General features: G+C 41.0%; 1 protein-coding gene across 2 annotated transcripts in view; it reads left to right on the forward strand.

Annotated features, from left to right (window-relative positions):
- The window catches only part of LOC116397259 (leucine-rich repeat and fibronectin type III domain-containing protein 1-like protein), a 339,526-nt gene that overhangs the window by 306,969 nt on the left and 5,575 nt on the right, over positions 1-26,982 (forward strand). For both annotated transcript variants that reach the window (XM_031872518.1, XM_031872519.1), the window contains 3 exons: positions 15,453-15,636; positions 16,605-16,818; positions 16,913-17,191. In XM_031872518.1, coding sequence (XP_031728378.1) covers positions 15,453-15,636; positions 16,605-16,818; positions 16,913-17,037 — 523 coding nt within the window. In that variant the 3' untranslated portion in view covers positions 17,038-17,191. The remainder of the gene's footprint in view (positions 1-15,452; positions 15,637-16,604; positions 16,819-16,912; positions 17,192-26,982) is intronic.

Consider the following 26,982-nt stretch of genomic DNA (forward strand, 5'->3'; position numbering starts at 1 on the left):
CAGTAAGATATTATTCAACCTCTGAGGTTTGTATGTGAAGTTATTAAGTTACTTTACAAGGCTTACTACGGTCGGATGCAGGCAGCCGAGCTGCCGGTAATAGCGCACCGGCACGCAATGCATCTTGGGATATGCTGGGCCGCGAAGCATACATCAGATGTGTCCTCCAAATCTCCGACGAGAAGGCTGCATTGAAGAACTCTTCAACAAAAATGCAAAATGGGACAGCACTAGTCGCAGCGCTGTGACGCAAGTGGTCTACGAATGCAGCATCCAAAGGATGCAGCCCCTGAATTGAGACACAGCTAGTGTGAGCTCCATGGTAGGTCTGACACCTTGATGGAGTGATGGGGGGTGGGGCTTAGCGAAGTGTATATGACATCTATTTTAAAATGTGTTTGGCAAAACAAGTCAGTGGTGCACAGAAGCAGAGTTGGTAAAACTGTAAATCTAAAGTAGACCAATCATTTTTCAGAAAAAGGAGCAATTCGGGTCAGAAAAGTTTGAAAGGAGTATGGGAGAGAGAGAGAGAGAGAGAGAGAGAGAGAGAGAGAGAGAGAGAGAGGGAAGCTGATTTGGAGGTGCAGTCAGACTGCATGGTTTCCATCAGCACCTCCTCCTCCTCGGTGCCTCTGTGGGTTGTTTTCTTTTGTTTTTTTTCATCTCAGTTTCATCACACTCTCAGGTTTTCAGCTAAACGTGCTGCGCTGGCAGAAAAGTCGTGAACCGAACCGTCGAGATAACAGATCGACATGTCCTCATCTCCCCCCCCCTCTCTCTCTCTTTCTCTCTCTCTCTGTCCCGCCCCTCTGTGCCTGTTGGAGGGGAGGATGAGTGGAAAGGAAGTTTTATTTTTACAATGTGCCGTCCTCCTTTTTCAGTTTTGCCTCAGGGTAAGAATAACCTGACCAGCTTTATCCTTCACCTCTCTCTCTCTCTCTCTCTCTCGTGCTTACTCTCTCTCTCACACACACACTAAGGATTATGGGTACAGGGAGAGATCAACCTCTTTCAGCACCAGGAAATGAATCTATTGATTCCCCCTCCTTTTAATATTCTCTTCTGCTTCTCTTTCTCTTTCTGTCCCGAAACGGAATATGTGTCTGCATGAAATGCTTTACAAAGTGTGTGTGTGTGCGTGTGTGTGTGTGTGTGTGTGTGTGTGTGTGTGTGTGTGTGTGTGTGTGTGTGTGTGAAGAGTGTGTGTGTGTGTGTGTGCATTTTAATTTGTGCGTGTGCCGGCTTTCTAACTACCATCCTGCCTGGCCCTCGAAAGAGAGAGATTAAAGAAGAGAGAGAGGCAGAACGGAGAAGTAGAAAGACGGAGGGAGGCGGTGATGGAGGAGGGGTGGCTTGATGCAGTGCTGTGCGTAGGACAGGATTTTTCTTTGACTCATTTGATATAGGTGGAAGTGAAGGAGGAAGGAGGGAGGAAGAAAGGGGAGCAAGGGTGCAGGAAATGACAGCCGATCAGATTCCGCTGAGATGATGAGGCATCAGCTTTCCTCTTCTTCTGCGACACCTCTCTTTTTTCTATCACTCTATCAGTGCACAGACCTTTTAGAAAGTCACTGTAATGTCATCTTTCTTCTCTTTCTCTTCCCTCGCTCCATCTCCCAGTATCACCTCCGTGCGTACCTCGTCCCTCCTGCCCCTCCCCGTCTTTTTTTTTCCTCCTCTCTGCTCTCCCTCCGTCAGCCAAATGTCACGTTGTCCCGCTCGGTCTCCAGTTAGCAAAAACCTCAAGTACAGAAGATGACAGCCGGGCTTTTAGGCCAACATCAAATCAAAAGGTTTTCTCCACTGTTCATACTCACAGCTCGGCTCTCAGTGTCATTGCTCCAGACGGCGGGGGGTCGGATCTTACATCATCAAAACAGTCATTTTCAGAGTTTCCCATGTCAGCGAAAGACATTAGGAATTATTCTTAGTGGCTCTGAGAATGGCAGTCGTGCCAGCGCATGTACAATGAATTTTAGCTTGAAATGTCCACTTGTCCAATACTTTAGTTTATGACGGCTGCCTCTACAAGCAATGACTAGATCCTCATTAGCCCCAGTTGTACTGTGAGGCCGATGCTTAGGTAACCTTTCATTTGTATGTTGCTAAAGTCAGAAAAATCAGCCATGTCTCCTAAAAACTACATTCCCCCACAACAAATGTGCATTGTGAATTACATGTCGAGGGAAACAATTCTACAATGTGAACCACGTGTTTCAAACTGATTCAAACTGTTTAAAACTAAGAACATAATCCGAGAGAAAATACGTTTCCCTCGAAAGGTTATTGAGGGTGCAGGTTAGTTCTATGGGAAAGTAATGTTATAGAAAGCAGGGCTTGTAACAATGTATGCATACAGTAAGCCTAATGTTTACCAAAAAGAAGAAATAATTTCATAAAAAGGAAACGTAAATATATTTAAATATATGTATGTAAAAGTACTTAAACCCGAGGTAGCACGGAGTCACCTGTGCCAAGAGGTGATGATGATGACACAGAAGATGTTTTGGAGCAGCAGAATTAACATCTCAGTCATCTATTCGGCCCCCCACACAGCAGACCAGTATCTGTATCTGACACCATTATCTCTTGACCTTGCTCCCCTGCCTCAGTCACTTGTTCACCTTCCCTTTACCAAACACACCCACACATGTCTGCATGTGTGTAGCTCCTACAGGAAACCCAACCTGAGGCCATGCTGACCTTTTCCTACTAATGATGGCCACTCTCTTCTCTGCCAGCCGTCTCTCTTTTCATCTCTCTTTGTCTGACTCACCCTCTCTGCATTGTATGCCCTGTCAGTTTCTCTCCGTCTCTGTTCCCATTCAAATCTCAAGCAAGTCCTATTCAGACTCATACAGTTTAGAAAAGCTACTTCCATCCAGCTGAATTGTAGTCCATGTCTTTGTTGTGGTCTCTAGGTAAAGATAGGAAAATATGGCCTATTGACATTCACTCCTCTTTGTTATCTGAAGATGTGCATTATAGTCAGAATGTCTTCTATGTTCTTGCACCACTGATCAGTGACACCCTAAGGCCAATCTGGTCTTTCCTAGCAGGACCATTTAAGACCAGCAACACTTAAAGAGTCAGCTCGCCCACATTACAACAACATGAAATCAGAGCCCGTCTCATCATGTCGTTTTTAACAGCCTCCGAACCTTCTGCTTCCAGGCTGGTCTCGTCCAGCATTCGTAGCTATACCTGCGAAAAATTATGCGCCATAATTTGTAGATGTCCCACAAAATAGTTTTATTTTCAAGCCACGTCATCATGAACAAGGAAAAGACGGCAAAAGCTCCCACAGGGCAAGAGGGGAGGTAGATGGGTCCAACAAAACCATCTTTCACTCAGAAGGCCGCTATTCGTTTCAAATGTGAAACGAGAAGTCACCGTCAATGTATTTATTTTCTCATTTAACTGGAGTACTTCAGTTACGGCACTGAGTAGTTTCCTGTGAACACGGACTGTATGCATGTAACGAGCAGAAATCCACACGCGTTGCTGGATTTTTGTAAAAAAACACTCGAAAAATGTTACTAGTATACATTTTAACAGTGGAGATGAATAGTGAGTTTCATTTGTGCTCCTCGACTAACAATTCAATAGCCTCGTGTCTTTGACAAAAGAGCTTTTACAGAGACTTGTTCTTTGGCAGAAGGTAGTCGGAGGGAAAACTGATGGGATTTACATCTGTGGATTATGAGGACGAAGGATGTTGTGGATAAACACTCTGTTGTTGAGTTTTCAATGCCGTAAACGCTGAAAGCAATCAATTCACTTTCATTGTATTGTGGTGATGAAGACAGCAGAGATCTCCAAAGCTCAGCAAATGAAAGCTAAATTATCTGCATGCCTTAAAATCACAGAAGTTTTGTTAATTAGTTATGTTGTTTAACTCACCCCTTAAATACTGCGGTTTAGTGTATTTAGTAATAAACTCTGTTTGCTCCACACACGACGGACCGGTTATCTTCGGTTATCTTCGGAGTGGAAATTAAATTCATCACCATTTAACATGTGTATTCTGGAATAGCTTTGATTTCTCTTTATGCGTGATTTTCTGCTAACAGGTCTTGTTACATGCCACAAGTGTCCATGCAGCTATTTCCCTCAGTTCAAATATTGAATGTAACTTATTGTGTTTTCATCCTGCACACCAGTTTAAACAGCATTCACTGCTCAAAGAGACAGGAAGGACTTTTTACCGTTTATTATTTCAGACAGGATTGTTTTTTCTTTCTTTAGCTGCTGCTGTTTGTATGATCTGTGAGATACCGAGCACACATTATGTTGGTGTATTGAGTTGTGAAAGAGACATCTTACTAGATGTGTGCCTGGACAGGTTCCATGCTTCTTTTTATTTATTTTTATTTGATCCGTCTCTTCATCTACGCAAGGATGCTTGCTTGTTCTTCCTCTACTCATCCCCCTCACCATCCCCCTCTCCTCAACTCATCTTGTCTAGTTTGTTTTCCTCTCCTCTGCTCTCTTTCTTTCCTTGTTGATATTCAGAGGATGATGGCGATGAAACTCTCACCCTGACCTTGTGTCTTGCTCAGGGAATCATCCATGTGTATTTTATACCTTCAGTGTCCTGTGGAATCTCCATAAAGTCACCTTTTCAGGAATTGAAAGAATAAAAGAAAGTTCTGTTGATGTTGTTCGGATGTTGATTGACGTCACAATGAATTGTCGGGAATCGAGTTCCATGAAAGGCTATTTGGTCATTAAACGGGTTCACTCTTTCTCTGGTGTTGGATTATTGGATTATTGGTGAGCTTTTCTCTCAGTGTCTTCAGATGGCTGACACCCTGGCAGGTGCTTCCCTCAGGTGCAGAACTAATTGTATAGCTCTGACTCACTGCTGTCAATTACACACTTGGCTTGTTGTCCGGCTCTCAGTAGGGTGTTGTCTCAGTACACTTTTGTTCAAAAAGCCCTTCTTGGCATGCTCCCATCATGCCTCTGTGGTTTTATCTGCTGGAAAATAACTGGACAGTTTACGGGACGTTGTTTCTGTCTTCAACAAAATGCTGTAATGTCACAGAATGTTTCGTTTGAATGCTTGTGTTTTATGTCATGGAGTGAGTCTGTTAATGTTTTATTTGTGTTGCTGCCGGTCTGCACAAAACCTCTTTGAAAATGTGATCAAATCAAGACATCAGTCAAGTTTTTAGCCCTCTGCATAAAATAATTTACTTTACATCACAGGTTATGTTTTAGAAATGTTTACTTATTTTTGTTATTTTTGGGGGGTTTGACACATTTTGAACCAAACACCATACATGTAGTCTTTTTTATATGAAGGACTAACTGGTTTACCAATGCCGATTCTTTTACTATTTAAAGGCATTTTCTGGTTCTTCACTTAGCAACAAAGAAACTAAACATTAGTGTTCACAGTGATGGATTACACAGATCAGGGTGAGAGTCTCATATGAGATTTGAATACCATACGGAGATGAATAGAACCCAAAAGCTGTTAATGGAGAATAAATGCAATGGGAAAGAATAACCACAATCTGAAACTGCAGCCTACAGCATACATTCCAGAAGGGTCTACAGAAATGATTAGAATACATGATTTGTATGGAGTGCCACTTTTTAAAATATTTAATATAAATATTCAATCAATAAATAAATAAACAAATAAATACATAAACACATGATTAAATAAAGGAATATGGCTACGACATGAATACATATAGCATTGAAAGAAACTTTGAAATAAATAGATGAGGCAACAAATATATAAATGTATATAAATATATAAATGAGTCAGTGTGGTTCAATAAATATATGATTATCATTAGTTGTATTAGTAGAAGTTGTAATCTGATAAACGAGCCCCAGTTATTTGAATAGATGTAAAAATATGGTATATAAATGTGATATTAGGAAACACAAATGAAACAAAACAATACATAAATGAAATAAATACATTACAAATTACAATCATAAAATTGAATTGAATAAAAGTATTCCTCTTTAAAAAATAAAAAAATGTGTTTATTTATCCAACCATATTGACTCATTTATATATTTAGATTAATTTATATATTTATTGGCTTTAGTATGTATTTGTTTATGTATGTACTGTATTTATTAAATATTGAATCAAACGTGTTCTAAATGGGACAGTATGCCTCAAACTTCAAGGACTGCATACACTTGAGTGGCTCAGGATTGTGCAATACTGGAGTAAATGTGTGTTTGTATTTAGTTATTTTACACAAGCATGTTTTTATGCTAATCGTAATTTAGTTTTTTCTGCAGCTTTTTTCTTTGTAGGAGGACACATTATGTTTCTCTGATGCCCCGACCAGGGCAGCATCATCAAGATTGATTCCAGTCTGAAAGGGTTTTGGGTTTGCCACAGCCATTGGTTCAGGTGTTGGCACAAAGGCTATGCAAAGATTGCAGACATGATTAAAAAAAGCACAATGTTGGTAAGGTAAACTGGCACCAAGCAGCTGACCAACCTCCTCCTTAAGAGCTTTACTGACGCCGTCACGCTACTTCCACATTTGTACGTGAGAGACAAGAGTGATACTCCTCACAGCTGTCAGCTAAACGTCGGCCATTCAATGCAATCAAACGAACGACAAGGGCTGTCATTTTCCATGTGAGAACAGGACCTCAATGCTCATTGGTAATGACATTAAAGTTATCGATCTTATCCAGAGTTAAGTGGGAATGACGGCAGTGTCTTGTTGACAGTTAAACAGGACTACAGTGCAGCCAATACAGGAATCAAACCTGCGACCTTTACTCCAGAGACAATAAAAGATGTAGGCAACCGTTTCCAGAAGCAGATCGAAATACATTTCTCTCAGTTCAGCACTGTGTCATTTAATAATGGAACATAAAGCGAATGGGAGCTTATGACCATTTCATACATATAGCTTGCAACCCGAGTGATGTGTTGGATTTAGTGTCGTGCCTCGTATGAAATCCTGAGTGGCTCTATTTCATACGGCTGTGGCCACTGCATTATTCACAAAGCTGTCATGACCAGATGGAGAGGCACCACTTGAGTTCATGCTTCTCTCTAAATCCTACGTGGCGTTCAACGTATTTCATGTCATTATGAGCACTGCATTATTCACAGCCTTAAATGACACACACTGCTATGCTGACGTAGTTAAACTGCTGTTAACTTGGATCTTTGCCTGATTTTCCATTGTTCAGGTTTCTAACTTGTTCCGTGCCCAATGCAAGGGTAATACAGACTATAAAGGATGCCTTTCACTGTCTGTATGCTCCAACTGCTGCTGTACATTTCATTTGAGTACGTCATAACTCAGTCTGCTTACAAATACACTAAGAAGCTGGGTTAACACAAGGACGTAAAGTCTGTCTCATAAGGTTTTGCACAAGTCCGTATTTTTCTCGCCATCTGATAAAATTTTAACAAGACAATACAAGACAAAAGTGAATTCATTTTGAGGGCGCAATGGATGATGCTAGTCCCATCGGGGCTGATGAATGACTGACATTAGCAAGAAGCTAACGTTTAGCTGCCTCGAGCACAATCACTTCACTGTCTAACCTTTTGTACATCCTTGTTCTGCAATCACCTGGCACAATATTTCAATTGCGCATCTCTGTATTTTCTTTGTTTGTCGTAAAGTGCTTTGTGCCGGGAGACGAAAGAACCAAGTGAATCGGCTTATCGGACGCCATCTTGGATGATAACGTTTGCATGTACAGTGGCTCTCAGTTTTGGAGTCGGTGTGTAAACGTGACACAAGTTATATGAGGTCGTATTTATTTTTAAACGTTTTTAAAAAGATGTACTTGGCAAATGTCTTTACTATAATGAGCCGAATAACAGTCAATGGTTTGAGTGCCTTGTTGTCATATTTCACTCTAAAAGAAGAACGAAATAGGAAGAAACAAAATGGAATCCATATAATTAATATTTAAGTATGCTGAGTCGCCATGATGAGTAATTTGACCATGACATGTAAAACCATTGGAGTGACCCTTTAACTAATGGTTGAGTGTATCTGCTCCTCCTATAATATATGTCATAATGCAACATGGTCAAATGAGAAATCTAGGAATCCAGCATTTCGGGATGAGCAAAAAAAAGCAGTGTTTCATAAACAGAATAGAATAGAATTCCTTTATCAGCACTCCTGACGGTGAATTCACACATATCAAACTCTAGTACAAAACAAAGATGGATAATCCCAGGTGCCTTTGCACTACTTCTCCCTGTGTACCTGGTCCCATTTTATTTGTCATTTTGCTCTTTTCTGGACGTGGACTTTTTGTTTTCATGTTTCACTTGTAGATATTCTGTTGGCTTCTAGACCAATGTGATCTCACTGAGATACATGGAATGACCACGACCTCTCAACAGCGCATTATGTGGTGGTGGTGGCACGTAATGTAAAAACAAATGGCACCACGTGTACGTTTTGCTTGGATGTTTTCTTTATCACAATCACCTTTAATCGTCGTCCCACGTCCCGTGTGTGCCTGCATTTGGGCCCCGCTCCTCTGCCTGCCTGCTGCCTTGTGCTGACGTCAGATATTTGCTGAGTTGTAGTGGCCCTACAAACAAGTTGCCATAACGCGCCTTCCTCCGCCCCTTGAGCTACACAGGGTTTAGAACAGTCAACCCTGACAGGGCTGCTGTATTTGCTGTGTAAAGTTCTGTCTCCAAGCCTCTACCTCCTGCAACAGCAGGGCCACAGGCAACAATAGTAGCTGTAAATTTAGAGTGTGTGTGCGTGCGTGCGTGTGTGTGTGTGTGAAAGACAGATAGAACCTGAGGCCTTCATTCAACCATTACTGTGACCCAGAACTCTGCAAGACTTATAAACCAGACATCTATAATAGACCTGGTGTGTCTCTCTTCAGTACACAGAAACATACACACACACACACACACACACGCTCGTATACACACTGAGGCACTTTTCTGTAGAGACACTATCACTAAAATAGACACTATCTGTCTTTTTCCTTTTATTCTCCCTCCCTGATTCCCTCTCTGAAACACACACACACACACACACACACACACACACACACACACACACACACACACACACACAAACACACACAAAAGCCCGGCGGGTCAGGCTAGGCTTTATAATTCCATTTCTTTTCTCGTCACCTCCGCTCTAGTTTTGATAAATAGGTACTGCCCTGCACCGGCTGACACCTGAATAATATATAGGAGGCATACACAGACCCACAGGTACACACACACACACACACAAAGGACATGCACACCTGCAGAGAAACACAAAGCTAGAGAGAATACAGGTGTCAACACAAATACAAAGACCTGCACACACTCTCTCTTGGTCTCTCAGATCCAGTAGTAATCCATAATAAATTAGAGTACCACCAGAGCAGATCGTGCGAGGTTGACGCTGATGATAATGTGAAATGTTTAAAGCTGTATGAACCTAACACAGAAGCAAACAGTTGGCTACTTGCACACTTAGCTGTCACAGAGCTATGGGGGCATGATTGCAGCAGAACTATTTTCAGATGTCTGCGGAGAGTTTTGTAACTGAATCTCTTCCACACATTTACAAATTGGATTACGCACACACAGATTGAGATGCAGTTACACAACTCTTCACACACATTTAGTCAGTTTAGCTCACGAAATAGTTTTGCTACAATGATGACCCCATATAGACACGATTATTCGTTCGGAGTGGTGTTTGCAGATGTGGGATGTGGGTCGTTGTTTTGAAAGTCACAACTAAGTCTTTTTCACTCAAGTCCAAGGAGTCCTGAGTCTTAAACAAGGCTGTGCTCTTCACCAAATATAATACCATTTGTGTCTCTCTCTCTGTCATTTTTGACCTGCACTTGTTTTGCATAGTGCATTTTGTTTTTTGTTGACCACTGTGTATTTTTTGTACGCAAAGAAAATATTCTTTGGTATCATTTTTTAACCAACTGCCGTACTTTGTGGTTCTATTCTGCAACTTCATCGGATGCTGTCCGGTTGGTTCAAACAAAGTGGATCTAGGGAGTCAAGTGTCGATTTTCTGGTAATTATTTTAAAAAATCTGGAAATGAATTGATTCTTGGAACACTTTTTGAATAACTTTTTAATCTTTTGGGCTAGGGGAAAGGTGTCAAGTATTTTCAAGTCAAAAGGCTCAAGTCCGAGTGAAGCAACGAGTCATAGTGACAAAGTCCAAGTCGTCTAAAGTTATCAAATTTGTGACTTGAATCTTGTGACTTGAGTCCATGTCTCTCGATGTCTTCCTGATGAATGCAAGTCCAACATTCTTTAAGCACTGGTTTACGCAGGAGTTAAGTCCATATTTAATAACCTCAATATTCACCTTCAATGACGTGAATATAAGTATTGTCGAGGTGTAGTAAGTAAAGTAAGGGTGTGGAGATCGGGGTGGTGGAAGGGCACGATATAGTAACCTAAACATATTTATGGTTTCTTTTTCCTGCCCCAAACTATTGTTTTTATTTTCAAAATCCACTTTGGGTCAACCTCTTCCTCTTAAAACAGGAGATGTCCTTATGTCCACCTATATTCCTGCATGTTTGTGTTTTTCCTCCAGTGTGTGTGTGTGTGTGTGTGTGCATAACAGAGCGAATGAGCGGCTCTGGCGTTAGCAGTAATCTTGGTGGTTCAGAGGGTGGCCTAGTTCACAGCTCCCATGTTTCTCCGCTCAGTTATCATTTTATCGATAACATCTCCCAGAATACTCCGTCTTTGTTCTTTTTTCCCCTCAGTTCTTTTTACAAGCTGTTCCCTCGTCTTTTCTCCATCACTATCTCAACTCAAATTAGTTAAGGAATCAGGGCCGATTTATGATCGTCTTAAGGGAGGCACAGTTAAAGCTTTTCTTCTGCTTTTGAGTCTGAACAGCCACCGTGAGGCCAGTTTTCTGCCACCCGCAGCGACTTTGTTTCAGTAGTTTCAAGGTTGAAACCCTCACTTCCTGTTATGGTGAAGAGGGACACGACTGACGAGTAGATGGTACATTACCATATGTACCATTCTGACAGTGGAGACGCTGTCCATGTTGATGGAGATCTCCGCCCACCGAATTTCTGTGCATTTCTAAGTGCAAGGTTGTTGCTACAACGCTGGCGAGAAAAAGCCACTGATAAACCTACGCCCCTCACATGTCCTGGATTCAGACAGGCCCATCCCAACTGTTTATCTGCATGCGTGAGGACATATAAGCTGCCATATGGGAATAACACGCTGTCATTGGTCGACATCGTCTAGGATGCAGCTCCTGGGAGAGAGTCTGGAGGTAGCCGGTTGTTCTGGAGAAATAATAAAACCTGTGAGTCACATTCTGGAGCCGTTTACTGGCGGGAGGAGAGCTCCAAGATGACTTTTACTTTTGAAACGTAAAACTGCAACAGCGAGTAAACCGTTAGCAGAGCAGCTGTAGCAACAACAGTTCTGTACGTGTGTTTCTGCTCAGCAGTGTTTACGAGCACCTGACTTCTGCATGTCACCGCCCCAATATGAAGTACCGCCCTAAACACTTTGGATTGGTTCTGCTGTACAGGTCTGTGAAATCTCTATAATTCTTTCCCCCCAGTTTTAGCAGCAAACTCGGGAGCTTGTTTTCAGCCTCTTTTTGAGGTAGCATTTAGAGTCTGTGTTCACGGCAATGAAGAAACATGCAACATTTGCTCTTTTCCTCTCTTTCTATGTGAAAGTGGAAATGTGACATGTTGTGTAGGTTTCCATCTGCTGCTTTGCAAAGCAAATATTTGACCAATTGTTCCAATAAAATGTGCAGTGTATTGTATTACAATATTATATCATAACAGAGTTCGACAGGTTGTGGACATTCAAAACGTGTGCTGATGTCTTCAACCAAAACACAACAGAGGTTTGAGTTACACTTTTACACTATGCAGGATTTTCTTTTCATATTTTATGATTTCATAACTTTATTGAGCATCATAAAGTTATTTGTCATGAAAACAAAACCTCTTCCACACAGGCTCATATTCATACCATCAAATGTCTGTATGAGGTTCGGTGCTGCTGAACATGTTCACAACAGAAACATGAAGTTGCTGCTACAACGCAGAGTGAGCTAGTTGAGCGTAATGCTGGAGATAAAGTCTTGTCATCTTGTTTAATGGGATATTAGATATGGTATGAAGTGATAGTGTCAGGTCATGAGCCTAACATTAATATGGATCCTTGTTTCCAGCTCTGAGAGATGTGTAGTAGGCTGTGTGAACCAATCAGGACAGACAGCAAAGAGACTAAGGTGGAACTGGAACAAATGGAAAAAATGGGTGTGCTGCTTAGGGTCAATATGTTTTTATCATTTGCTCAGTACAGTCTCACCTCTCGTCATCTCTCTTGTTTCTGTCATTTCTGTCTGTGCTGTGTCTCATCTTACCCTCGTTTCTCTGCGTCCTCACTTCTGTATCTTCACGCCCTCACCTCCTTTTCCATCTTCTCTTTCTCACCTCGTCCCCTCCTTCTCATCACTTGTCCTCAGCGCCTTCGCCATTGTCTGCCTTCTCTTTCCCCATATTTCCTTTTTTTTTCGCCACCGTCTTCCTCGCCTCCCCTCTCTCTTTCATCCCACTCTACCTTGTATCATTTGATTTTCAAGTTGAAATTGAAATTGCTACAATGTCCTCCATTGCCTCTTCTCCTCTGCTCTGCCTCTCTTTCCTCTGTGTGTATATTCTTTCCACTTCAATTTTCTACCTCAAATCCAATCTTTAACTGAACAATTGTGTTGGATCTCTACCTCTGACTTCTTTTGGAATAGAAGTCATTTCAATCAGCAAAGCTGCAACATCAACACAATAATCTAGACATGTAAGCATGAGGACTATCAGGTATTGATCAGATAGAGACTTCTCTTTGCAGCACCACGTGGAGGTAAAAATGTAACTTCAGTGACACTCCAAAATGTCTAAATAAAATATGACCGTACACTCTGGGTAACAGAAGATCCATCAAACATGATGTCACTTAATATAAACTCATATCAAGCTATGTGTAACAATCCTTACGGCCCTGGTTCCTAAAGATTCTGTCCTCATACGATGAAACTGCATTGTGAATTATGTTTTGAGGGAAACATATTTAGCGAACGTTTGCTTTGGATGTATAACAAATGTGTTTTAAATGATTTAGCAAAAGTGCATATTGGGAGGAGATCATTGTGGAGACTGCTGTTCTTGTCTCATGTGACCAAAATTCGTTTTTTATCCTCAACTTAACCAACTAGTTTTTTTTCAATTTGAGAAAATATAATTTCCTCGAAATGTAATTGAGAGCAGTTTATTGTACAGGATCATCATTTTGTAGGAGACAGGGTTGACAGAGCACTATCTTCAACACAATGCATTTGTATGTCATTTAGAAACACACTACATGAGTCAATGTGCATGCAAGTTGATATTTTGCTCTGTTGAAAGGCATCTTTTATTCTATTGACTACGTTTTATTCTGGCAACTGGCTCGCCTCTGAAGACCTTGTACTTTACTTGGACTCGTGTCAAAAGACGTACAGATAACGCCGGCATTTACTGTATATCCAGGACAAGCTGGCAGAAAGTACAAATAGTATTTGCTGCTGGCAGGGTTCTCTCTGTGAGGCTGAATTGTTAGAGCGTGGCTCTGAGACGGCAAGTAACAGTGAATAGTTGTGGTATTTTCTGATAGTTTTGACAACAACGGACGGAATAACCCATCCAGCACAACAATAGAATAGGTTTTTCCCAAGTTTTGGTAATCATAAACTTATTGCACAAGGACACAATTGCTTGAACAGTTCGTGGAGACAGAGAGAAGTTCATTTGTGTCAGAATTCAGTTCCTTCATTCTGTCTGGTTGAATGCACAGCAGCAAACCTCTTCACCATCTGTCTCCACTGTCCTCCACCAGCTCATAATAATTGCCAGAGTCACAGTGAAAAACCAAATAGAATTTTGCTCCTGTGGTTAAGCTCCATGTCTGTAATTACTGTACTATATGGGACTTTCAGGGAATTTCTGCACAGAATATTAAAAGGTTCATGAGATTAATGCTCTGACCAGTTAATCTGACCTCTGCAGCGGGTGCTCCTGTGGTTTGGTGTGGATGTCCAAATGGGAGTGATGAACTCTGACACCCAGAAATGGTCTTCTACAAAGAAACATGTGTATGCAACCATATAATCTATAAGGTCCATCTGGATGTGGATGTCTTTTATCTCCATCCGTCCACAGACACCTGGTCGATGACCTTTGTCTCCTAAAGATGACGATGCCTTCACGCTATTGGTCCCAGCATCGTTGGTTTTTGTCACTGGTCGTCAGCATCTGATACCGATGCATAAGGCACCCTTGAGTGTCTGTAAGAGGTGCACCGGGACTCCAATGTAAACCCATTTGCGGCAATTTTAGACACATTTTAGAACAAAGGAGGAAGTCAGGTGATGTAGTTGGAAGAGTGACAAAGTCCACATAGTGAGGAGGATGGGGTGGATGGATGGGTCAAACAAACACATGACGTTGACCCAGGAGACCACCGTTTGTGTCTGTGGCTCTTTTATTTAATTACCATACATAACTTAACTAACGTAAACAAACATACTTATTTTAACCCAAACCACAAAGTTTTCCTAAACCTAACCAAGTAGTTTTGTTTAAAATCACAACGTTAACTACGTGTTTAAAAGTGTGACCATAGTATCATGCAACGGTTTGAATGCTAAGTCACTCCTCATATTTCGTGCGTTTTCCTAATAAATACAGAAACACGTGTCAATTTTCCGCTAGTTACACGCATACAGTCTTTTCAAAATAAACTTCCGTGTTCACAGGGAACAACTTCAGGCAAAAAAAATATTTGGTTAGGTTTAGGAAAATATCGTGAAATACTTAGTTAGGTTTAAGAATAGATTGTCAACTACTAAGTAAGGTTTAGGCAACAAATCTACTTCGGTTTAGAAAAAGACTTGTTTAGGTTACAATAACTACGGAGGTGGCGTTACTAAAGTTACGAGACAAATAAATCTATGTTGACTTCTCATTTCACACGTGGCACGAACAGCGGCCTCCTGGGTGAAAGATCGTTTTTTGTTTGACGTGGGCTTTTGCGGTCTGGTTCACATTCAATTTAATTTTGTGGGATCGCTGGATGCAAAAAGCCTGCATAGTTTGATGCGTATGTCCTGGCCAAGTGTCTTCATGTGAAGAGTTGGGAATGAGAATGTGTTGGGTGTACATAGACAGAATTTTGCTTCATTAGGAGGGAGAATGTAAAGCTAACCAATCACAGGAAACAATCTGAAAGAAGAAGAAGAGGTCTGGATTGTGACTCTTAATGTATCTCTAATTGATATGAACAAAACTAAAGCACCAAATAATCTGTCTCCGCAACCTTCTCCTGTTCTATTAATGACAAATCAGGACATCAAAGAATAAAATGTGTTTGTCTCTGTCTTCTTCTCATTCAGGATGATCCCAGCCAACCACAAGTACTTCCTGCTGAGTGACCTGGCGTCATCGCGGGACTACGAGCTGTGTGTTCTGGCCGTCTATGATGACGGCATCACCGCCCTGACGGGCACCAAGCTGGTGGGCTGCGTGTCCTTCTCCACGGAGACGGAGTACGGACGCTGTCACTCGATACGAGACCAGGTTAGTGTATTACACCTCTGCCAGTCTGACAACGTAAGGAGCCCATTTGGATGAACGCTTTATTTCACAGATCCCAGAGTCACTTTGTAATTAGCTCTAATTAATCTGATAATGCCGACGGTGTTCAATTATGTCATTCCAATTCTTTTGTATCTTAAAGAGTCTTTCACACAGTGCTCAGCAGCAGAGATGAACATGCAACAGTTTATGTTTGGTTGTAAATAACAGGCAAGTATGCAGTTCTACTTATATGGAAAATAAACTTTCCAGTAATACATTAATATAGATACTGAGGTTTAATTTGATCTAGTCTTTTTTCAGTCATTAACAATGTTGCATTTGTTTCCAGAAAATACTAACCAAATCCTCGATTTCTATTAGACAGCGAAGCATCTATGCATGTTCATACAAATTTCAATAAAAACACGTAAAGTATTTTGGAAATCAAGTTACAATTCTCCCTTTCAGTTCCCAAATGACATTAGTTATTTATTTTCCCTCTATTTGTGTAGTTAACCATAATCCAGCCGCAGTTAATGTGACAAGTCAAAATGGCAGATTTGAGGTCTTGTGATTTCATAGATGGCAAGTTAAATTTGCCAGTTATCGTAAATTCTTTAAAAAAATAAATAAAATGCTTTTGGTTGCATCACACATTCTTCCTCATCAAAAGGAGTTTGAGCAATTTTCGTTGAACCGTAGATGTTAAAATCAATTCTGAGCCCTTTGAAGGCATCTTGTTCAGGCTGATGTAAAAGTTTGTTTCCTTGGTCAACGATGAACTTCAAAAAGCAAGTAATTAGCCATCTTTAAAGCTTTTAATAAAAGTGTTTGTTTTGGTTTGTATTCAGTTTTGGATGTTATGATGTTGATAAATCATCTTAGTGAAAGGCGAGGTCAGATGTGCTGATTATACATCATGGGATCTACACACTGGGCTAACTATCTTTCTGGATCTTCTCCTTCAGTTCCTGGGAGGTACCATGATCATCATCATCGGGGGAATCATTGTCGCCTCTGTCCTCGTCTTCATCTTCATCCTCCTGATGAAGTACAAGCTCCACAGTAACCATTACAAGCAGAAAGCCGCCGCGCGCCACGCCAACGTCTGCTCCCAGACCAACGGAGGAGGGGGAGGTGGAGCCAATGTCCTGCCTCCGTCGTCCTCCTCTGCAGGGCAGGGTAACTGGAGGACAAACGGACGGGGAAAAGAAAATATGTGACTCGCCTTTGTCATCTGCTCCTAATAATCGACCTCCGTCTCATTGTCTCCTAGGTGGAGGTGCTAATAAAAACTCCCAACCGTCATCGTCAACGGAGGGGATAGGAGGAGCTTCTCTTCGAGGGACGACTGTAGTAGACTTAAATCCCACCCACGACGATGATGCCATCTCCCAATAACACACAAGAAACTGTCAATCAAACCACAACTCACCAATCTCTGAGCCCAAACCAATACTCCACCTCCCGCCCCTTTCTTTTTTTTTAAATTTGTTTTGTTGCTGGTGCCTGGAGCCAAACTCCACTTAACGCCGAGGAGCGACTCCTGTCATTGGTGAGTAGCTGCTGTTGGGCAAGAACAAGGTGATGGAGGCGGGGAGGAGCACTAGTGATATGCAAAAGTAGCCGCATATCCAGCACCTGCAGGGTCAGGTGTAGGGGTACGGACCGCTGGTGGGACCGCTGGTGGGGCCCCCGGTGTGGTCACAGACACATAACTTGCACCTTTTTTTTTGTTTTTTTTGCTGCTGCTGCCAATAAGAAAATTGGCAGCAATTCAGTTAAATATGATAGACAGCAGTGCAGACAGCAAGATGGGGGAGGAGAGGCAGAGAGAGAGAGAAAGAGAGTTTCATTTGAAGTTTGTTTGAACTTGAGATCTGAAACGGACAGGCGCTGAGAGAGGAAGTGACAGAGAGGGCAGTAAACCATGCGGACAAAGTTCATTCAGCCTGCACGGCTGAGCACCAACTGAACACTCTTCCGTTAGAAAAACACGCTTTAATGAACAGTCACTCACCTGGATAAGGGACACACACACACACACACACACGCACAACTGGGTGTTGCTGGTAGGCAATGCTGCTTCCTCAGCTTGAATGAAATAGGCATTCACCATTAAATGACTCTGTGCATAGAGCCTATACAGTGCACACACACACGCACATACACACAGAATTATCTGGTAATATCACCTATTGCACGTGTGAGGAATGATTCATCACCATACGGACATCTAGGAACTAACGCCCCTAAATATTTCTCAGTCTTCTCAATAAACTCATCTCTATATAGTAAATAGTAAATAGTAGTCATTGAATGCAGAGTTATTCAAGAAGTACCTCGTAGGTATTGGTTTATTAATAGAGCTTTGAATGCAGTGGAGCCGCTGGTGCCAAAAGTATTAATCCGCAGCGTTCCTCAACATGTGGACACAGGAGGCTCCTGTCTAATGTAACAGTGCCATGGGTTTATGTTACGGACATAAATTGCACTTGTTTCAACTTAAGTTCTGAGACATTGTGTTTTTAAGTTTTGTTTTGTTAGTTTGATGTATCACTACAATACTCATGAGACACCGTTTTTCCTCTGTTGCAGACGTGAATCAGAACTTTAGCAAATTCAAAACCCATTCCTCAAAAACTGAACCCCAATTTGAAGGTGAATTAAAGTTAGGCATTCATCAGTAATTCATCCAAGGCCGTCTTTCTGCTGCTGTGTGATTTCCCATCATCATCATCATCATCATCATCATCATCAGCCCATCGACGCTCCAAGAAGAGCAGATATTTTATCTCATTCACTGCTAGGGCTAGGTGAATATTCAACACAATCATTATATTGTGATAATATCATCATACTGTGTGTGTAACAACATTGTTTCCAAATGACTGATTCAAAGCTATGGAAAAGAGGGAAGGTAGGAAAATATTTATCTTTGAAAACAGGTGGAAAAAAATGTTTTGTCAGGTGTTTGTGTTTGTTATCATTTTTCAAGTGCCCTGCTATAATAAATAGGACTATAAATGTTCATGTTTTCTTCCAGGTGAGTTATAATCTATCCGTGCACTCCAAACACAAGGTGGAGTGTAATCAAGCTATGTGAGTTAAAACTCACCTGGTCAGTCCTGTAGTGGTGCGCTTCAGCCTCTTGTGGCTGAAATGTGTATTACAACAACAAACACTTGCCAAGACTTTTTTTTTCATCTGTTTTCATTGGTGTAAGAAAAATGGATGTTAGAAAAATGTTCCTGTTCAATACGATTATTTTCAACTGCCCAAACTCTTGACCTGTCCTCAAGTTATAAACACAGGAGACACAGGAGAACAATTTAGATCAGACTTTTAAATTTGGATTTTTTTTCCCTCAGGGCTTCCATATCAAGCTTTTTCTCACACAGATTATGATTTAAACCTAGCACATTGCGGCAACTTTGACTTCTCCTTATGTCTTCTGATATGATAATAACACTACACCACATGGTTTACGCTAACTGTTGAGGTAACTTTGGGAATGAAGTAACTGACAGTGTGAGTGAATTCACAGTTCCACCAAAACTCAAATGGAGAAGTAGTCTGTCGTAATAATAGTGCAGTACGAGGTTATTACTCGGAACCAATGGACGAAGGCATTATCTCCATTACTTCCTTTTGCCTCTTCTTCCCAATACGAACAAGTGTTGTTTCCCTCTTAGTGTCTCCTTGAGTCATTTGTTGGATTTTAATGAGTTGTTTTGTTTTGCTGTCTTCTTTCTCTTCTCCTCTCCTTTCATATCTCAGTTCAAGGTCGTTTTGTTCGTCTGTTAGCCTCCGCCACGGCTTTTCTCTTTATCTTGTGATATTTCCGTCACAATTTCCCTCTGAAATTGTGACGTGCATGTATACATATATCGCCAGGTATCTATCAAAGCTCTGAAGGATTTTCTGCCCCTTTCACACAATGTATGAGCCGTTTCTTTTTCTCTTCTCTTTATCTCTGTGAATTCTGTGTCGCTCAATGGATGGGGTGTGACACTGACGCTGTCGGCTCCCTTCACTGTTTAACTAAACAGGCAGGACGAGTCATTTGTGCCTGTGGTTTACGGGTCCTGTGTGAGCTGGCACAGACGGGCTGTGCATCCAAACCTGAGGGAAGAGGCTCTTTTCTGTATCATGAGGCTCTGCATCGGCCTGCTTCCTTTTCTGTGCGTCGTAATATCGACGACAGACGAGCTCCTCCTCCGCTGCGTCACCGTGTTTGTTGCCAGCTCAGCTTATTATAATCGAGATAATGTATACACATAACGAGTGTTTTTTTTTCTTGTTTCTTCAGAACAAATGTCATCAACACGGTTCTTTCAGTCCTCTTCTCAGTCTCCTGCTTTAAACTGTCATTCCGTCATCAACGTGATGAATAGAATTAGTGGTTAAATGTAGCTGAGGCTTTTACATGACTGCTACAGCATGATTAAAGTATCAAGTAGTACCATATTGGCCCAAATATTATTTAAACAACCTAAATGACAATCCATTTATGCATCTGTGTTTGTGAAAAGACCAGGGGTCTCTTTAATAAAACAGAGCGTAGGATTCACACTAAACGTTTGCATACATACAAATGAGGCAATGTACTTACGCAAACTAATGTTCTGATTTATAAAAACCTAACGTACGCCTGCCAGTGAGCAATTTCCTTTTATAAATCCCAACTCGTATACCGCCATGAATGTCTATGGACAGAAATGAGCCTGCTGATCACTGGTTCTCTTTACGGAGGAATAGTGGCAACAACACAACCACCAAGAAAAGGATTTTCTTCTGACAGAGAAATGGAGGTTGTTGCTGGTGAGCTGATCCCCGAACACTCATTCAGTTTGTCTGAATACAGCATTCTGTCCCCTTGAATGAAATAAACAAAGTTGTGTTCACTGCAGCGATTTTACACACAAAAACTATATGAAAACTTAAATCATACTTGGTGTTATTTGCACAGTATTAGAAGATTATTATTCATTTATCATTCGCTCCATTGAAAGGAAAACATCTGCTCTTTTGAAATATCATCAAATATAATCTGACTCTTACTTTTTTTAGGACGCAATATCCATAAGAATATGTCATATAATGTAATCGTAATAAACAAATGCTGCAGACAGTTACCACCGTCATGCACTAGTGGTAATGTTGGAAGTGATTAATGAATCAGTCCTGGAGTGGGCGAACCAATCACAAGACTCACATGTGTTTTTACTGATTCAAGTAGATCATGAAAAAACAAACTTAATGACTATCTAATATATTACAAGAACATTGGCACCGTCCGCCATGTTCCGAAAAGAATAAGAGACATTATCCGCCACGCTGTCTTCTTCTTCTGTTGAGTTTTTTACGGCGGTTGAAATCCATAACTGTCGCATTACTGCATTGTGCTGGACTGTCCCTCGCTCCATCTATTCCTGCATCACCATGGCATGTGTGAAAAGGTGCCAGATGGAAATGTTCCTGAATGATGTGTGAATAGTAAGAATCACTAGCAGTGCCTCAAAGGCTATCCCAGTACTTTACCCGGAACATGTGTGGAAGAGACTTTCTCCTCTCCTCCTCACTTTCTTATTTGACTCTCCAGTCTTTGTCTCCTCCTTTTCTCTTTTATCCACCCGCCATGATTTTCTCATTCAACTCTAAGATTTAAGAGTTGACTCTTACTCCTATTTCTTTATCTTCATCTCCTCCTTTGTTTTTGTTTTCCTCCAGTCATCCATCCATCATCCACTACTCCACTATCACGTGATTCCTCTATAATATTACATGCTCTTTTTATCTACTCATCATATTGTCCCTCCTTTCCTTCCTGTAATAAAACACCTCCCATCGAAAACACACAGTTTGTCATGGATGTATGCATACACACCCCCACCCACCCACACACACACGCAGACACACACACACACACACACAAACACACACACAAGCAGAAGTACACTTTTTTTCTGATGGAAGCAATCTCAGCAGCCCCCTCTGGCCCTTAGACCATTTGTTGTGGGTTTAATATCAACCACACGCGCACACATACATACACATACACACAAACCTTGGCAATCTCAACGTGCCTGCTTTCTCTCCCACCCATGTGAACTGATATAGTGTTTGTTGATCAGCCTGACTTACCGCTCCTCAAAATGCCATCAGTATCCTCTCCCAGTAGACACACACACACACACACACACACACACACACACACACATTGAAAGTAGGGATGGCATGTGAGTCCGCCTTGGAAGGAGTAAAGTTCACCCAAAAACACAATAAATAGTACATTAAACTCACAAAGGCTGAAGTATTACTTCTTATAGACTTCATATGTTTACTCTTGTTTTTAATCTTTTGTTGTTGTAATTAACTTAATTAATTTTAGTTGATTTTAATTTTTTACAAAACTACTATTACACTATTGTACATACTGTATATGTTTACATTTTTATTACATAGTTTTTTTAGTTTTTCTTCTAATCTTTGACCAAACTCTGGCACCAGAATTTCCTTTGGGATAAATTAAAATCAATCCCATCTTATCTTGAAGTCCCGGAAAAAGTTTTCTGGCGAATGAATGCGTTATGGAGAGAGCTTTTGATTTTGCCGGTGTGGAGCGATGTCATTGCTTGTATTGTGTTAGTAATATATGACAACGTTATTGACATTTTGATAGAAAACTTTGTCTGGGACCATACAGAGCCCAGGGAGTCGAGTACGATGTACAATTGATATTGTTTTTGGGTGAACTATTCCTTCAAGTCTAAACTGAAACATGTCCTAATATAACACCTGTTGGGTTGATTATCATGGTCCCCAGAGGATGAAGCCTCTGGCTTTTCATGTAGTGCCACAAGCAGGTCAAACTTTTATCCAGTGAAATATTTCATCTGCTTGATGGATCGGCTCAAAGTTTGACACAAACATTTATGTGGATTTTTTTTTTCAGAATTGTCTCTAAATCAAAAACACAAAGAGGTAGATTAATATCAGAGGCAGCAGCATTACAACATTTAGTCTCTTTTTCCTTGTTCAGTACAGATATAAGTGTAAACAGCAGTTTTCTGCTTTGCTTACTGTACTGAGATTGCATAAACATAGGATACCCAAGAATAGCTTAGTATTAGTGTGTGCAAGGCCAGCAGCCTTATTATACGGAGCACGATGGGTACAGGCTGTCAGTAATGAACTAGAGCACTGTGGTAAATAGAGATAAGAGTATGCAGGCATTAAGACGAGGGATGTCCATGTAAAAAACACTTGAAATGTAATATATAATGTCTTCAAGCCGTATTTTCCAACAACAGAAACACCAACACAGACCACACACGGTACAGAAATATACACCTTAATTCAACACCGCCTGGCTGCCTCCAATACAATCCCACCATCCCACCCCGAGTACCACAGAGAAAGGTAGAGAGAGACAAAGGCAGACACAGGCGGATAGCATCACGAAGCGACCCGAGAAGCCACGAGGCATCGGGGCCTCATTCAGTGTTTCTTTATTATCCGAAGCCTGGCACAGTGACTAAACGGTTAGCTCCCACTGAGGGCGGCAGGCTGCGGCCCCACGCAGAGCCACAGTGACACCTGGTGGTCACACCATGTAGTGGCTTTTATTTCTCCCCTCGAGTATCCAGGGAAAGTAAAGGACGCAGTCATTCACATTCATGCATTCACACGCTCATACTGGGAGCTGCTCAGTGCACACCTGCAGTCTGCTACCGGAAGATGTTGGGAAACATTTTTGAGGGAAACCAACATGTTTGGCTGTGAAACCAGCATTCATCAGGAGGTTTATAAAGGTTTATGAGTGGGTGTTCCCAATATTTGTTATGCTGTATTTAACGTTTCAACACTCTCTTCATCACAGCATGATAAAATAGCATAACACCAAAGATACATTTAGGAAACTAAGAAGGCCCTGCATGCAACAGCCTTGACAACAACCATCTACCAGGTCCAGAACCTCCCTTTCCATTAAATAAAAAAGCCTCCAAGTGATGGGTCACCCAGTATTACTCAAATTAACATAATCATTGTATCATCATTACATATTTTAAAAAGCCAGCAGTCATTGTAAGTGTGAGTCGGCTATGAACCCCAGTTTACGGCGTCTAATCCGATTGTATACCCATGAGCCCCTTTCCAACATGTGACATGAGCATCATACTACTTCTTCCATTGGAGCTGAATGTTGGCATTAGACACAGCTGTGTCCTCCAGAATGATCCAACAAGACATTGATTATAAGAAAAACGGATTGATTACAACAAAAAAAAATTTGAGAGAAAATACAAAAAAAATCATACAATGGTTCGTATGATATCTTAAGAAAAGTTACTGCTCGTTTTCTACTAAAGTTCAGCAACTCGTTTTAATTTCCCCTCGTTACATACGGTCTTTTCAAAATAAACTTCTCTCTTTGTAATTAACTTAGTTAGGTTCAGGCAACAAAACTACTTCGTTAGGTTTAGGTAAACATGATTGTTTGGGTTAAAATAACAAGTTACATGACAAATAAATGAACATTGACTTCTCGTGTCACACGGGGATCTGAAAGATTGCTGTTTGTTGGCCCCATCTGACTCCACTCCCTCCCGCCCTGTGTGTGCTTTAGCGGCCTTTATACTTCCTCTGCACTTTATTTTTCATCAGTATAACTATGAATGCTGGATGAGACCAGCCTGAAAATTCACATTAAAAACAACAGGCCAACAAACACCAGCATCAGATGATCAAACAGGTATAAACAAGCCGACCGTTCAACTACATTAGCTAAACCAATTTATTGTGAAGTATGTGTAACTAGAAAATACCATCAATGCTCACAACCACACTGAGTCATTGGCAGGAAGTGGGTCTGTAAACTGTGATGAATGTTTAAAACACATAATTTTCATGTTCCCTTACCTGGAGGTTAACTTGCTCTGAGAACTTCACGTTGTACTTGCCTTTAAATTTGCTGCAATTTAATTATTCATAAATATTTTTTTTACATTTTTTCTTTTTGTTTTTTTTAATTGACCGGCGAGTTCACAAAGAATGGATTGCGGTCGCTGATAGCAACATGACCTGCTCGTCATTTGCCTCGTCTTATGGTCTGACACACAAAAGATACTGCGCTAATGATATTACAGAGCAAACACATAAAGTTTGCAGTTGATTGCAATTATCCACGAGGCAAAGACTAAATGCCGAGAGCACAGTAGGCAGAACAATGGCAGTGAGACAAATTAAACAAGGAAATGTCAATGAGGTGCAGAGGCATTCCTCAAAACTTCAGGCCAGGACTTTATACGTGACAGAGAGAAACACTGTTTGGGACTGAATGCCACAGTCTGTCAGTATAAATGTGCTTTAGTTCCCACCAACTCTCTGAAGATGCTAATAATTTCACTGTAACTGCGTGTGGCTATCAGCCCTGATCTTTGTGAATTGGACTGTTTTTGCATAGAAAGAAGCCAATTTTGTGCCAAATTGAACTTGATTTAAATACATGTAAATAGCAAAGGAGCATTGAGACTCTATTTGCTTGGCAGCGCAGTTAGGGTGGCCTTTCACCCTTTGAGGTGCTTCGAGAATTACTTATTTTGAGAGTCTTATTTGTGCCGGTTTAACGTGAATTGGAGTTGTGTTTTTACAGTTCATCATCTGTAAAGGTTTTTTCAAAACTCTGGACATGCTTGAGGTTGGGTTGCATACAGTATCCACGTGTGAGTCATGCGTTGCAGCCATGATGCTAAAAGTAGAAATGAAGTTCCCAGTTTAACCGTTTTATCTGCGGTGGGAGCACCAGCAAACCCAGTCCACGCTGAACCACGAAGTAGCCCTCCAAAATCCAGCACATGTTCCTTTTTTCACTTTCAATGCCAGTTACAATAGCATACTTGTGAAAAGATAACAGAATAAAGTACCTTTAAGGTTTAAAATAGTTCAGTTTCACTCTTTTCTACACAGCTGCTCCCTCTAAATATATTTCGTGAATGCACATTTTGAACTCCGTCTCTTCTGTTTCCCCATATCTATTTTCACAGGGAGGCGTTTGAATATAATTTACAAAATAACATTGCCAGTGGCTTCTCATAAAGCCTTTGACTAAAATAAAACAAAGTCAAACTCGTTTTAATCTCCATCTGAAAAAGACATGACTGCATGTGGAAAGGAAGTAGAGAGACAGAGAGAGAGGGACAGACGGGCGGATTGTGGGCTTGGAGTTGGTGACGGAGAGAGAGAGACATCCCGAGAAAGACAGAGAGAGAGACAGAAGGGAGGATTATGGACTCATATTTAGTTAGTGAGACAGAAACAGCCAAGCAAACAGGGAGCGAAGTACAGATGAGTCACTGAGCCCCGAGACACAGTTATTGACGAGCAGAGATGGAGGGATAAAGAGAGATGGAGAGAAAATGAAAATTGAGGGGGATGTGGAGGAGGGACGGAGGGAGGGATTGGGAGGAGATTGGATGTGAAGAAGATGAGGAGAAGTCTGCAAATAGAAAGTTGAAGCCCAGATTTTCAGCTCACTGAGTACCTAAATGAGTGTGGACCGTTGATTTGTCCTTTACCGGACATGTCTTGTTTATTTCTCAATAACTTAGAGGAATATTAAAATACTTAACATATTTTGCTCTCCTCGGTGGCATCTGTGCTGTGATGAGGCTGATCCAAAGTGAAACAAGGTGGTTCCTTGACAAAAACACCTCACAATATTTATGATTTATGATTTATTCTTTTATTTGTGACTTTAATTTTGGAGAATTCATGAGTTTTGTTATTACCCTCCCCTTGTTCTGTATTATTGAAAAATATGTAAATACTGTATATTGAGCTACAATGGCCATAATACGCCGTCATAAAATATACTTTCACTCAACCACAACCACGTCTTCAGCTGCATATTAGAGTTTTCTAAATCTATCTATCTATCCGTCTATCCATCTATCTATCTATCTGTCTGTCTGTCTGTCTGTCTGTCTGTCTGTCTGTCTGTCTATCTATCCGTCTATCTATCTATCTATCTATCTATCTATCCATCTATCTATATGTCTGTCTATCCGTCTATCCGTCTATCTATCTGTCTGTCTATCTATCTATCCGTCTATCCGTCTATCTATCTGTCTGTCTATCTATCTATCTATCTATCCGTCTATCTATCTGTCTATCCGTCTATCTATCTATCTATCTGTCTATCCGTCTATCTATCTATCTATCTATCTATCTATCTATCTGTCTGTCTGTCTGTCTGTCTGTCTGTCTGTCTGTCTGTCTATCTATCCGTCTATCTATCTATCTATCTATCTATCTATCTATCTATCCGTCTATCTATCTATC

This window comes from Anarrhichthys ocellatus, unplaced genomic scaffold, assembly GCF_004355925.1.
Source record: "Anarrhichthys ocellatus isolate YVR2014 unplaced genomic scaffold, GSC_Weel_1.0 scaffold64, whole genome shotgun sequence".
NCBI classification, from domain to species: Eukaryota; Metazoa; Chordata; class Actinopteri; order Perciformes; family Anarhichadidae; genus Anarrhichthys; species Anarrhichthys ocellatus.